We start from the raw sequence: 14,920 nt of genomic DNA on the forward strand, positions 1-14,920 counted from the left end.
TCTGAGCAAGATTTCCATCAGCAGCACCAGCCCTCTGATCAGAGTACTACCAGTGGCAGAGAACATCTGAAAATCAAGTTTCACGCCCACAAAAGAACCGTAGACAGTGCTTTGTTGGCAGGCATTGGCTATTCATGAAGGACAAGAACCTAAAGAAGCAAATAAGCCACGGAAACACAGCTATGGCTGCATATAGCTCCTCCTGCTGAGGCAACCCCACCATCTGCTATGCAGAGAAACTCAAAACCAAGAGTATCTTGTAGAAGTCAGGCCCCAGCAAAGATGGAGTGGGAGTTTCCTCTGAGTCAGAAGTCATATGAAAACCAGTTTTCAGTGAAGAAAGTCCTTTCTGAGACGTTTCTCCAAGCTAGAAGTGTCTTGCTGCTTTTTCCTGTGCCTCATTCTGGCGACTAAGTGTCTAAGAAGTATTTCATGCACTGATTTACACTGGAAGGATAATGAAATTAGAATACTTACCAGATTCCAGGAATCCAGCAGATCAATAAATTCAATACATGTCTTACACTATGACACTGCCTACAGGCAAGCCAAATCCAGTGTGTGATGACAGGTACTTTGGCATTCAAAGCCACACAAATCAAGAGTTGCCTTTCTGTTCCAGGTATAAAATAGAGTCCAACATGCACAAGTGCCATATATTCTGTATATTGTTGCAGTCACATAAAACAGTTCCATGACTCCAAAACAGTTTTCATCTGTCCCTAGGAAATGTTAATACAATTTGGCAGCCACACCATTTAAGAGATGAATTTGCAGGGAAAAAAAGCGGTAATGATGTTCATAGCTTTAAAAAAAAAATCCACCTGCTGTCAGACTGAGAGAGAAATTCTGAATATTGCTGTAGGGTTGAGTCATATAATACTATTTTTAGTATCAACTAAAAATATATTTATTTAACAACGTTTATGAAAGACTTCCAGAGCTTAGGAAGCTCATTTATGGAGTCTAACAGCCAAGCATATTTCTCTCAGCTGTCATGGAAGCAGCTGCCTGATATAAAAATATCTTAATACTGTCTTTATATTGTATGTTCGTGAATGTGAACATGCACATATGTATACATTACCACGCAAGTGTCACCAAGTACATTCATTGGGCTGGGTCATTTCCATGATAGTATGACATGCCTTATCCACACAACTTCTTTTAAATCTACTCCTTTCAAAATCAAGACAGGAGGAGCAGGAAGACTGATTCTTCAATTGTATTTCTAACCATTTATCAAGCCAAACAGAGAACTTTGAGGTATCTTTTGTATGTTAGGTTGGCACACTCTCCAGGTATTGTCCTGCCTGTCTTCAATAATGAATTCAAAGAACATGTACAGCACAAATCCCAGAGCAGCTCCAATGATACACCTCAATGTATGCACAGATCAGCACGGGGCAAGGGGTGGGGTGGGGGTGTACGGGGGACAATGATGGATACAACACCAACAACAAAACACACAAAGGGAAAACATAAGGACAGTTTGGCATATGCAGTTTCAGTGCTTAGCTTTTTACTCAGTTCACCAAGAATTCTCATTCATGTTGATTTCTGCACATCCAATACATTTCTTCAAGACTCCTCTTACCTAACATATCTGCCCTGATGCCTTGTCAGCTGGGTACTATCACCTTACTGTGGCTGCTTGTTCAACCTTGAGCTGGCACTAATGTTGGTTAAACAGTGAGGCAGTATAATAACAGCATACAATAAAGAAAAATACAAGGCAAAATACAAGGCAACTAGCATAGCAGAAAATAGAAAGCTTCCACATTACTTAATGATACCTTTAATCAGAGTGAAATCATCAGGGTATAGATACCAGAATTTCTCTATTTACAAAAGCTGCATTGCATAAAGTAAGGTTAGGATTTAAATAGATTATCATTAAACTAATCCAAAAGACTGTGCAGGCGCTTATCTTCTGGCTTGAGAAGTTTATTTGGTTTAATTTAAAGCAATTTAAGTAATTCAAATAAAACTGAAATATGCTCCTTTTAAAACAAGTATCACTGGTTTTATCATGTTTAAATAAAAGACAATTTGGATTACACGAGCACAATTTATTGGTTAGAAAAAAAACATTAAAACAGAGAACATAAAGAAATTGAAATATTCAGCTTGTCCAGCCAAGATGCATATTTAGTAACATTTATAGTTACATTACAACTCTAAAAGCAGACTAAGTTGGTTTCACGAGATTAAATAAATGCAGGACAATGTTGGCAAAGTCAAATCATTTCAGTCAGCACTCAGGTGAGAACCTCTCTCGGAAATAATGCCAATTTTTTGATTCAGTGCTTAAATTAATGATTGAGTGAGTTCAGTAATGCCTAACCTGTTATACAAGAAAATTTGTATCAGTTCACCTGAAAGGCAGCAAGGCTAGGCAACATGAATGATAACTATGACTGAAATCCAAAAAAAAATGTATGCTTAACAAACTGGACTATTAAGAAGGTTAAAGGGAAGAAAAGAGTTCACCAGAAATACAAGATAGATTAATTTGTCATCACAAACTCTTAAGTAGAACCTGACCAGGGACCTATTCAGCTTCAGGCTAAAATTATTTGGCAAGATACTCCATAAAATTTACAACATGAGCTGTAAATTACACTCATACAACATGGAGTCTAAAGCGTGATTCCCAGTTGAATAATACTGAAAATCTACTACCGTTCCCATTGAATACAGGACTTAAAGCAGCTCTACGTCTCTGCATGGTGTCCCTTTATTCAATAGTTAGTTCTGTCTTAATACATTTCCTGCACAACCATACAATCCTCCTTCCTATTTTCTTTACAGAATAGGCAAGTACTCTAAAGAAATCCTCTTTGCAAACGACCTCCAAATGCAATGTGCTTTAACCTTGATTTCTAAGCCAAATGCTTATACTGTTCCTTTTTGTTTTCCTTCCTATGACCTTCTTGTTGCTCTGTCACTCCCCAGTGCCATTTCCTCTGTCTTTACCCTCTTGCTCAGTTTAATGACACTTCCCTCCTGGTTGAGGAAAACAGGCTTGTACTATTAGGGGAATAGGCAGATGACCTAATGGAGCTCTTCCATCTCTAACTCCTATGAACAGTGCCTCTAAGTGCCTCTTTTGTTGGTTTGTTTGTCTGCTCTAGCATTAATTAGGTTTTTAACAAGTGCATTGTTCGCTAGAATGGCATAAAGAAAAACATGTTAAAGCAACCAGCTGGATTTAGTTGACCTATAAATTCATCCGTCTGTTTTCTAACTAGATAGTGTCTCATGTCTGTATGATATGCTTATTGCTCAAACAAAATAAATGAAAATTCTGAAAGTCACCATGGTTTTTAATGTGTTTAGGCCCAGTTCTCATTGATATGAGCCCTTTTACATCAAACTGGCAACAGGAAAGGTAAAATAGCTATTACATATATTCCCCTACCAGCATAACCCAGCTTTGCTGTTAACCACAAGGAAGCTTGAGTTCATGAGGTCTTCTCTAACATTTCTCTTTGCTTATGTATTCTATAATGCCAGGTACTAAATTAGCATTTTAAGATTTTATAAAGTTAACCAAAGCTTTTAACAGCAGTGTTAATACCAGCAAAGATGAGCCTAAGCACAATGAAAATTTTCCTCAGGGATTCAGTTATACTGGCTGTATTCTTTATCCTGAGACAGCTGTACAGGTAAAGTACAGATCTGCTTTAAAGATGCATAACATATAGCTTACAATTTGTTTATGAAATTCCCTGATGGTGGAAACTACACACAGATCCTGCAGCTGATGACCAAGGCAAGCAGCTTGATGCAATTACCAAATGATAATGTGAATAACATGAATGCATACACAGCAGAAACAAATAAAATCATTGTCTTGGTTACTGAGGGTTTAGAACTGGAAGCAGACAATTTAGTGCAGGAGACCAAAGCTTCTGCAGTTTGCAAATAATCATTGTAGACTCCTAGGGGGGGAAAAAAAAAAACCAAAACACACATTAGACACAGTGATGAATTCCAAAATGAGAACTGACGTACTTAAAGAAAAGAGCCAGCAGACAGAAACCTGTATACAAGGTCATTCTCCTGTTTGCAAGCACCCTCGTAACAGTGGAACCAGAAGAAACACAAGGTCAGGCCTGAATCACTGGCCTGTATAAGGGGCATTTGTAGCTATTCTCAGAGTGCTTAGACCGTGTCCCATTGAAGTCCATTTTGCACTGGAATAAAGGTTTACATAAGACACTGAGCAATGATGAATCACACACTGAAAACAAAGGCTCTGGGGAAAAAAAAAAAAAAAAAAAAGGCTTTTGAAGGAGAAAGGAGTTACTTTGTCCACCACAACTCCTGTATACAGTCCCACTAGAGATAATAAAACAGTAACTTACATAGCTGGCCCTCGAATAACACAAAGTACAATAAAACATTACCTAACTTTGCATGTGGTTGCTGGTCTGTAAAGGGCAGACGTGTACTGAGCTTGGTACCACATCCAGCCCTGATAACTTTGAATGTCCTATTTAATTCACCACTGAGAACCTTATGCAAAAGCGTAAGAAGCATGACTTTCTGTATTGCATTAGGTTGTTAGTGCAGTTATTGCCTGTTACCTGCTTGCCAAGCAGTTTATTTAGCCGTTTAGTGTCCAACAGATGAAGCTGATAAAGCATGGCAGCAGCTAACCTGGGGATCTGAATGGGCTCAATACCACAGGGACACTCTGCCTGACCAGTCTGAGTACTCCTCATAAATGCATTTCTCTGTGTTGGTCTTTTCAAATGGCAGAGCATAGTCCCAGCTTTTTTGCTTGCAGGCAGAACTGTATACACCTAGATAACGTATTCTGCCTGGACATTTGGCCACAATGCTGCAGAAGGACCCAGATCTGAGCTTTCAAGGCCTACAGCCGATTGAGTGATCTAATAAGTCTCTTTAAACAAGTGATGCAAGCCAGGGTAATTAAAAAAAAAAAAAAAAAAAAAAAAAAAAAACCAAAACCAGAAAGACAGCAAGTTTTGTCTAGAGGTGTTGCAAATACTGTGCTTTCTCAAACTGTGATGGTGGACTGGTCTGTATGGTGCTTGCAGTTATTTTACTCTTTGTTCCAAAGAACTGAGACCTTCATTTTTTATAAGCTTTAAGCCAGTTTTTTCACTGTAATACCTGGAAGCCTTAAAACTTAATACTGGCTCTACAGTCACACCACCTAAGTGAAGGAAGGTGGAAACATCTGTCTCTTCTACAGACAGGAAATTTAGGCATAGATTGTCCCATCAGCATACCTCATACTGCTTGGCAGTTCATTCAGAGAATTCACTGGGAGGTAGACAGGTTGTGCACAGCTCCCCAGGAACTAAGTCTACAGCTCCTCTTCCTTAAAGAGACATACCCATCAGATCCATTGCAGTTCTTCTCCAGGAAGAAAAAACAAGTGTAAATGATTGATGTGGTTTTGGCTGTGCTCTCAACTGACAGCTATGCCCTATGCAAGCTTCTTCCACAGCAGCACACAGGTGATAGCTGCAGAAGACCTGCCTATACTAGCTCCAGTGTGTTTTAAGCCTGGTATAATTGGTTTGAAGTAATGGCAGATCTCTACCAAAGCCTGGGTTATATCCTTGTGATGTGTCTTTTGCTGTGTGTTCAAACACTGCCTTAATTTGATTTAACTGGACACAATTCAACAAAGTAGAAAGGAAGCTGAAGCTTTCCTCTTGATGTAAAGGGCACAAGGAACAGAGCTAAGCCGCAAGGAAAATCCTTGGAACCTATTTGAAGACAGCACCTACAAAGTGTTCGTGGTCTTGTTCAAATTAACAGTAGGCATAATCCACCACACCAAGCAAATGTACATAATCCCATAGAAGCTTACTAACAAGCCAAGAAAAGCAGAGCACAACAGTGTCACTGTACAGTGCCACACACTACACTCTTGAATGTGGAAAAGCATCCAGATAACACCCACAAGAACCGGCTTTTTTTGATGATGTCTGCTCAAAAGTGGTAATCTAGTGACAAAGCCAGATACTCCACCTTCTTAGTATATATTCAACTGTGTAACAGCTCTAAAGCAAGGGGAAAAATCATGTATTACAACACAACAAAATTTTGCAGTTGCATTAAAGTTACCCTATGTATCCTTTCTAAAAACGCTGCAAGCAAGCCCTTTAGCTGAAATCCCCCATCATTTGTTGACAATGCCCAGAGGAAACTGGATTCTGCCCAGGGAATTTGAGAGCAAAATAGCACTCAGCATATTAAAAGTGGCCTTGAAAAAGTATGGTCACAGATGAGATATTTGTAGAGGTGTCAGCATGAAACATGCAAAGCAAACAGAGGCCCTTTGTCAAAATTGCAGCACAGTAAAAAGTCATCACAAATCAAGAGTAACACAGTCCCTATTAGAAAAGTGGTAACTTTCAAATACTGAGAAGTGGCACTAGTAATGAAGATAATAAACAGGCCTTGGATGAGTAACATAGGCTTGTCCTCCTGCAGTTCAACATCTGTATCGATGATCAGCCGGCCCTGCTCAGATCAATAATCTAAACTGACAAACTATTTATTTATAATACCCTCATGATCCAAGGGTTTTGCCCAGCTCCAACCCACACAAACATCAATGTCCTTGACTAGAATGTCTCTGTCATTTCTGAATTTATGAAGCTAATCTTAAGCATCTTAAAACAGCTTAGAATTGGATCCAATTTGTCCACTGTTGAAATCCAGTTCACTTGGACATGGCAGGACAGAACACTAGTTTTATATGTATGTCACAATAAACATTTTGCCCAATTGACATGATGAAAACATTCCTGGCTACAGCAAGACCACTTAAAAGAAGATCCGAAAGGGAACAACTGTAAACGCAGCATTTTCAGCTCAATGAAGGACCAGAAAGGAATGCTGACATTACTGAAATTCTGTCTCCAGGTGTCAAGAAAAGAATCAGCCTGTAAATGCCAAAAATCATCTCTGAAAAGGTGTTGAAAGGCAAAGGATAATACTAAAAAATGAAGATATTCTAATGCTACTGACACTTTTCAATATAAAAAAAGCTACAGAACTTGTCTTTGTATTCTGTAAGGCACTGTGCAACTGAGGATGAAGCCTGAGCCAGAGCACAGGATCAGATTTAGAAAAAAGCACAGCTGTGTTAGAAGGATACAAAAAGAAGAAAAACTGAACCGAACCAAATAACAGTCAAACAAGCCAATGGACTTCCTTTATGGTTACAGAAATAAAACACTTCCCAGCATGCGAAGCTCTGTTTCATTTGTCTCCCAAACTGCACTTCTGTTTCTAAAGACATTTAATCCAATTTAAGGCAGAGTCTGCAATTTAGTTCCCATGTATATATAAATAGGTTACAGCATATTTAACCACCATACTTGCTTAAAATACAAATTATATACTCATGATGGAAAAATGCCTCAAATATACAAGCACATGAATACAATATGATTATTCTTTTTCTGTGTGCAGGCAGGTATCTATGCAGCTGTACGGCTGTGCTAAAAATTGTGGCTGTGTAGCCACTGTATGCTGTAATACCCTATACTACAGCTACTACTTCATGTTGTGTAAGGAATAAACTCGGCTCACATTACAGTTTTACACTAGAGCACAACTACTCATTTTATATAGCTTTCACACCCTATACTTCAGGCAACACTTTCTAGCAATTCAGAAGAAACTTGCTACAAGAGTTTGTAAGCAGGTGGTGCTGCTGTGCAGGGCAGGATTCAGAAGGACCCACAGTTTTACCTTGTTAACACTAGCACTGACTGTGACCTTGGTAATTTGACAATCTTAACAAAACCTAATGTTCTGTTCTCAGGAATGATTAGGGTACTTGTGAATGTTTTACAATTATAGATCCTATTAAAAATTACTTATGCTTTTATCCATCCAGGATCAAAAACTTAACTTCTCTACCTGTTTCCTCAAACTTTAAAATCAAGAAACTAATACCTGCATCATGCATCTGGTAAGAAACTTAGTTAACAGCTAGTCTGCTAAATACGTTGAGGATACTGCAAGTATTACAATTTCCTATACAGTTTTCTTCCCCATATTGCTTTGACTAAGAATTTCCTTTATTTTACTGGAGGGTGAGACACTCCATGCATCCACAGAAATTATACTATTACTGCTGGTTTTAAGTGCACTTTACGTGATTTTTAATGAACTGCATGATGATATGCAGCTGTCTAAAACCTTGTGAGTTAATAATTTTCTTGTAAGAATAGAATATGCAATTTTGTATGGTATAAGTATATATTATATTTAAGATACAGTAATTTAAAGTTCACAGTCTTTAAAATCAAAAGTCTTTTTTTTTTTCAGTGCTTCATAGTTTTGCCAGTGTTTTATTTTCCACATGTCAAAGGAAGAATTAAACAATTTAGAAAATTCAGCATCAAATATTACAGAACTGAAAACTACTAGACAATCTTTTCAAAAGTAAGAATTCTAACAGTGCATTGAAATTTACTTGCAGTCAGCTGCACTGAAAAGAAGTAGCAAGAAAACCTTGTGAACTCATTTCAAAACCTAAAAGCAGCAGTTATTTTTTTAAAAGCCAGCAGTGTTAAAAAAATCTCAACCTTAAGGAAAACATGTTCCCTGAGACTTAACTCTCCCTTGACTTTACCAGCTTCCCTGGGAGTTTTGACATACCTCTTCCTTTCCCATGGCCAGTGCCGACAGGTACAATGATCCTTGTTTAAGGGAGTTATTCTTTAAAACTTGGTAAGGGAAAAAAAAAAAATATAGCAAAACCAGAATGTATTCTGTTTATCAGAAAAAGTACTAGCTTGGCTCTCTGATGCAGATAGGGAAAGAAAGTACAGTACTTAAAGGGAAGGTGTTGAATGTAGGAAGGAGGTACAGTCCTCTTTCCTGGCTCAGCAGTAGGCACACTGATGGGAGTATTGATTAACTACACCATGGATCCCAGGGTAGGGATCCATCCACCCCAGGGGTGGGGGGGGATGACAACAACCAACCAACCCACAAAAATCCCCAACAAACAAACTCCAAAGGGTCCAAATTAAGTAGCATTCTTGTGAAGAGTCTTGCACCAACATTGCTGTTCAGCCTCTTCTGTTAAGCACTTGGCATTTCTCAAGATAGTAGAGAAGAATAAAATATTACTACTATATCAACATGTTACAGAAATTACCTTCTGCGAAGAAATCTGCCTACACTGGTTCACTGGATTAAAAAAAAATAATAAAAATCTTAGTTTGTAAATTTTTTCCAGGATCACAAGAAAATCCAGCTGGAAGGGGCCTCAGAAGGTCTCTAGTCCAACCTGCTGCTCAAAGCAGGGTCAGCTCTGAGTTCAAACCAGGTTTCTCAAGGCTTTATCCAGTTGGGTCTTGAGAGCTCCCAAGGATGGAGACTGCACAGCCCCTCTTGGCAACCTGTTCCACTGCCTGACTGTCCTTGTGGGGTGAATTTTTTCCTTATATACAGGCTGAAACTCTTTTTTATTTGAATTTATGCCATTGTCTCTTGTCCTTCTACCATAAATCATTGCAGAGCCTGGCCCTGTCTCCTCGATTTTCATGCAGATTTTGGAAGGCTGCTATTACATCACCCCAAAGCCTCCTCTTCTCCTGACTGAACAAACCCAGTTTCCTCAGCCTCTCAGTGTCAAAGTTTAAAAAAAGTTCATTCTCAGTAAGGGTAATGCAAATTCAAGCATTTATTACAGATGCAATGACCCCTACAGCAACAGTCTAAATAAAACAAAATAAGTGGACATTACTTGCGTGGCACTGTTCTCTCTGAATGCTACTGGAAATTAATACAGTCAGAACATTATGGAAGTAAATCCTATTCATATACCAGGAAATTTTCTGTGCTTACTAAGAGCGTTTTATCAAATATTGTGTGAAATGCTGTAATAGGCAACCTGAATTAGCAATAGCTGTGTACCTACTGAGAAGTCATATGCTGCACTTCATTAATGCATCAGGTATACTCTAAAATAAAACCTGAAACAAACTGCAGACCTCAAGGGAAGAAGGTAAATGAGTAACTCTGTTGGATGGGTATTATAACATTAGTTTGTAATAACAGTAATAAACTATGGGCCAAGATGCACTGAAGACAGGTGGGTAAAACTTCTTAATAATTTTAAAAACAGTTGCAATTATTTAGTTCACATTAACTTTTTTGGATAATTTGATATACACATGACAGGGCAAATTTAGGCCTTTCCATAAGCATAACATTGGATTTTCATCTGCAATAGCATGTGGTAGTATTTGCTAAATCGCTGTTCTACAACAGATGCCCTATTTTATGAGGTAACATTACCTGTCCCTTTAATGTATAAAGTCATAAAGTAATGACATTGTTTCCAAGGCAAATGGGGCCACCCACTCACTTCATCCAATATAAGAATTGGAGGTACAAGCTGCAAGCATGTAAGTGACTATGAATAACAAATCAGGGTCACATACTACTTTGATTTACGCCTGAGTATCACCAAAGTTCAGACACTGAAGATGAAGGCTGTCCATTTAATCTCTACGTTACAGCCATTGTGGCAGTTGGATAGCCACAATTTATTATCAAAAGCCACAATCAATATTGAATGGCTTGAGCTCATAGAAGCTTATCTAGCACTGTGGAGTACATAATATGTCACTGTAGTGACATGAAGATGCCAGCCCTCCACACACACGGTTTAAGAAGTCGAATTGTGAAATTTCTCCAAACAGAATTTACCCCTCAGCTCCTTCATTCTAACACTGAAGGTCTGGCCTCCAAACCTACAAATAATCTGCCATTCCCTATACACTCAGCTACGATTACTCATTTAAGAAAATGGCATAAGGAAGTAATGAAAATAATGTCTGTTCTGATTCTTTAGCATGGTCAGACCAAATAAATTGTTTTAAAATGGCTGGACATCTATCAAGTTAAACCAAGGATATGGCCTATGGACTGGTTTAGCAAGGTATCAACTGTGTTAAAGCTACCTAATGATTTTGCAATCTTCTTTTTTACCTATGACTTTGCAGCAGATTTCAATACTCAGTTTCTAAGGGAAAAATCAGAATATTCACTGGATCACACAATGCTAAGAGTGCACTGCCTGTCAGTAAAAATCAGTACAATAAGTGGACAAGGCAGGAGTGTATAAACCAGAGGTCTAATTCATTTCTTATACATAACACTCCTTCAAAAAAAAACAGAGGAGGAGAGTTGAGGTTGGGCTAGAAATGGTTCAAGGAGAAAGGGAGGGTTATGACTAAAACCAGGAAACTGTGAAGGCGGAGATGAAGGAATAAAGAACTGTAATAATGCTGTTGCTTACTGATACCTTTATAAGCATATTAAGTTTTGCATAAGTATCGTGATAACCAAATGGTAATTTTCTGCACTTTTGACACATGCTCTACAAATACACAGTGACAGCCATAACCCTGAAGACCTTACAGTCTGAACAGATGAAGCAAATAAAGGGCGAAAGGCTCAGACAGAACTGACATGCTGAAGGCTACACCACTCGCAAATGACAAGAGTGTACTTTTACTGCTGTAGCTATTGCTTCATGCTGTCTTTTCTACAGTAAAACTATAAAGCAAAGTTAGCTTTTGCACAGGTGAGAAGAACCCAGTGAGATGTCAGCCTGCTTTGAGCAAACAGGCAGGTAGGTCTGTGGCTTGCCTGCTACTTGTTTTTTGCATGGACACGCCAGGACATTACTCCTAGGTGCTGCATAACACCCAGGAGACCGGGTATGACCCTCTTTCCTAGACACACAACAGGCAAGACGAAATTGATGTAAAACATGACAGTCTGCCTCACTCCTTGATATACTTGCATTCTGTCCCTAAGCATTCAGGCAGGGGGCAGCTGCTTAGGTATTCTCCCTGAGCAGTTTCAGATCAGTTTTCTGCCAAGGCCGGTCTGCCACTCTCCAGCTGCAGAAAGTACAAATGGGACTAAATCAGAGCCTCCTGAGGGACCTCCAGAGCACTCACCCATTCCAGCGCTGCCACCCATTGCTATACCCACCCAGGAGTGATGAATGCTGAAGGGAGTAACTCTTGTCATTGGTGACAGAGGGAAGCTGGGGAGACACCCGACAGTCACATACCTGTTGTGCCCGTATTCCATCTGCTGTAGTTAACCAAGGAGAGCAAATAACTCAGTCTTGTTTTTCCTCAGCTGTTAACTTTGGCATTAGGCTAGGGCTGTGCAGTTCGCAGTCAGCCCAGCACAGACCTCCTTCAAAACCCAGCAATTGTTCTTAGTGCAGCTGTTTCACAAGGTATAAAGTTGCGGTGATGTTCCCTCAGTCTAAGTGAACAGCACCGTGCTATCCCCATGCCCTTTGTCTTGACAAGGAATACTTCTTTTTAATCCCCAGATTAGCCTCACTAAGCAGAGGAACATAAACACGACATTTATAAAAGGACACAGATGCTCATCTCTCACGTTAGTGTTCACTACCGACAATTCCTCTACTATTACTTAAAGTTATTTCTGAAATTACTCAAAACCTCTATATACACATCACAGGGTTTTAGCCATAGTCTATTTTAGTACAATGGCAGACATAAGACCTATAATAAATTCATAGGCATAAAAAGGCATGATGCCTGCCAGGAGACCATACCCATTGCAGAGATATTTTTTTTTCTCTTTTTAATCATTAAGAGTTCTATGTGACAAATAAAAGGCAAGAAATCCTCCCCCCCCCCCCCCCCCCCCCCCCCGAGGATTATACACCTTCCCTTCCCCCGCTTCCCCCTCCCGACTCATCGTATCTTCTCCACACACATCATCTGCAATGAAAGACCACGGGAAGAGGTAGCATCACACACATCCTGCTTCTGAATCTCGAACAATACATCTCTCGGGGGCAGATTCTCCCTCGCAAAGCACAATTAACAAGTAAGAGCATTAAAATCCGAGAATACAAATCAGAAAGCCACCGCTTCCCTTGTCTGCCCAGGAAAAGTCCCTCTGCGAGTACCGCATCCCCCGCGGGACGGACGAGGGGCTTCGGGCGGGAGACCCGCCCCGCTTACCTTGCTCATGCTGGCGACGGGCGCCTCCGTGCCGCGGCGGCGCGGGCTCTCGGGGTAGCCGCTGGCTCGGGCTCGGGCAGCGCTGCGGAGCCCCCCGGCTCTCCCCCCGGCGCGGCGGCGCTGCGCGGGCTCAGGGCCGGCCGATCCGCCTGCGGGCGCCGCCGGGGCCGCTGCTGCCGCCGCTGCTGCTGCCGCTGCCGCTGCTTGCGGGCTCCGATTGCATCAGCGGGCGAGGGCGGCGCGCACGCCGGGCGCCGCCGGGGAGAGCGGCGAGGGGCTGCGGGCCGCCCCGCCTGGCTCCTCCCGCCGGGGGGCACCTCGCGCCGGGCCGCCCCGCCGCCGCCCGCCCCGCTCCGCTCTGCTCCCGCCTCGCCCGGGGACACCGGCAGCGCCCCAGCCCGCCGCTCGCACCTACCGCAGGGGCGGCGGGCTTGGAGGGCAGCCGTGGCTCGCCCGCAAAATGGCCCCGCGCCAGGCGCTGCGCCCACCGAGCAGAGGCAGTTACGTGCTTTTACTGTAACTTGTGCTGATGGCGACATGTTCGTCTTACCCCTCCCTTAGCAAGCGTTCAGAAACTCATCATTTTCAGTCTCTGAGTCATTTCCTCCTGCTTACATCCAAGCTGTCTGACACACCAAACACCTCGCCGTTTATCCCTCCCATCGCTAGCAAGCCCTGCGTCTCTCTCGCTGCAGGGCAGGCTGGCCCCAGGCCGCCCACCGCTACGTGCACAGCTTGTGCTGGCTCCCCCAGCACTGCGCTGGCAGCAGGAGAGGCCCACACAACCCGTTTATTTGGCGCTGGCCGGGATTGCCAGATGTTTCACAATGGGGCTCTGGGTCCTCTCCCCACTAACCAGTGCCTAGTCCTGCTGAAGTCCATGTAGCTGCACCTTCACAGCTCTTCAGACCTCATCTGCCACCCTACAGCCCGCTGGCTGTGCTACTGTCTCTCTGATGGCTGTGGCAGGCAGGTGACCAGCACCCCGGGACAAAAGAATAAACGTCAGAGACCGGTCCAGTCTGTTACTGCTACTGGTGCTACTGCTAGTGAAACCGTATAGTAGTTGTACAACAAAAAAGTGAATTTTTAAGAGAAAATCCTGGTGTAACCACAGCGTAATGTTCACAGTGTGCTTACGTTCATCTTTACTGATTTTACGGTGAAGTCATTTCTTCCTATCCTACTATTTTTGTAAATGTTTTTCCCCTTCTGATCTTGCGGGGAGTAAGTAGTTGTAGGAAGCTGTTTCATCTCAATGCTACTGTCGAAAGTGTCAGGTTCTGCTTTGCATGATATATGTGAATTATTCTCTCTTGAATAGTGTCAGAGATTGGTTACAGTAACAAAAGTAGATCTCTGTTCCTGCCACTCTTGAGCCAGATAAGAAAGTGCTATTTAATGGAATTACAAAAATTTGGATTCCAAAGAAATGCTGGTAAATTATGTTACCCAAATTGAAAGTTCACGTTTCAGTGATGTTAGTGGCTATTTAGGAGAGAGGAAAGATGGACCAAAAAAAGGAGACAGGGAAGGCAGCAAAGAAGCACCAGATAGATACAATTCATCATCAGTGAATTAGTTCATAGTGCTCATGAGAGCAATTCAATCCATTCACAATAAATTGTCTTCATACTACAACCACAACATGGGAACAACCATACTGGGTCAGGCCAAAGTCCATTTAATTCAATATCCTGTGTCTGAGAGGCATCAATAATGATGTGTACAAGAACAGAAGAAGCACATAGGAGCACTTTCCTGATCAGTTCTTTTAGCCTCAAGGGATTTGTGCCACAGCAGTTTCCTGAAAGATTGATTCTTTAGGCTTAACAGTTCTTCATGGATTTTTGTTCTATTCATTTAACTGTTTC

General features: G+C 41.4%; 1 protein-coding gene across 3 annotated transcripts in view; it reads right to left on the minus strand.

Moving 5' to 3' along the window:
* BCAT1 (branched chain amino acid transaminase 1) overlaps window positions 1–13,670 on the minus strand; it is a 67,278-nt gene extending 53,608 nt beyond the window's left edge. The window contains exon 1 of one of the 3 annotated variants that reach the window (XM_040595863.1): window positions 13,047–13,670. In XM_040595863.1, coding sequence (XP_040451797.1) covers window positions 13,047–13,055 — 9 coding nt within the window. In that variant the 5' untranslated portion in view covers window positions 13,056–13,670. Of the gene's footprint in view, window positions 1–12,109; window positions 12,329–13,046 lie in introns of those variants that run through there. The other 2 variants (XM_040595864.1, XM_040595865.1) reach the window with 2 other exon arrangements.
* Window positions 13,671–14,920: the final 1,250 nt, after the last annotated feature.

The sequence above is a fragment of the Falco naumanni genome, chromosome 5, assembly GCF_017639655.2.
Source record: "Falco naumanni isolate bFalNau1 chromosome 5, bFalNau1.pat, whole genome shotgun sequence".
NCBI classification, from domain to species: domain Eukaryota; kingdom Metazoa; phylum Chordata; class Aves; order Falconiformes; family Falconidae; genus Falco; species Falco naumanni.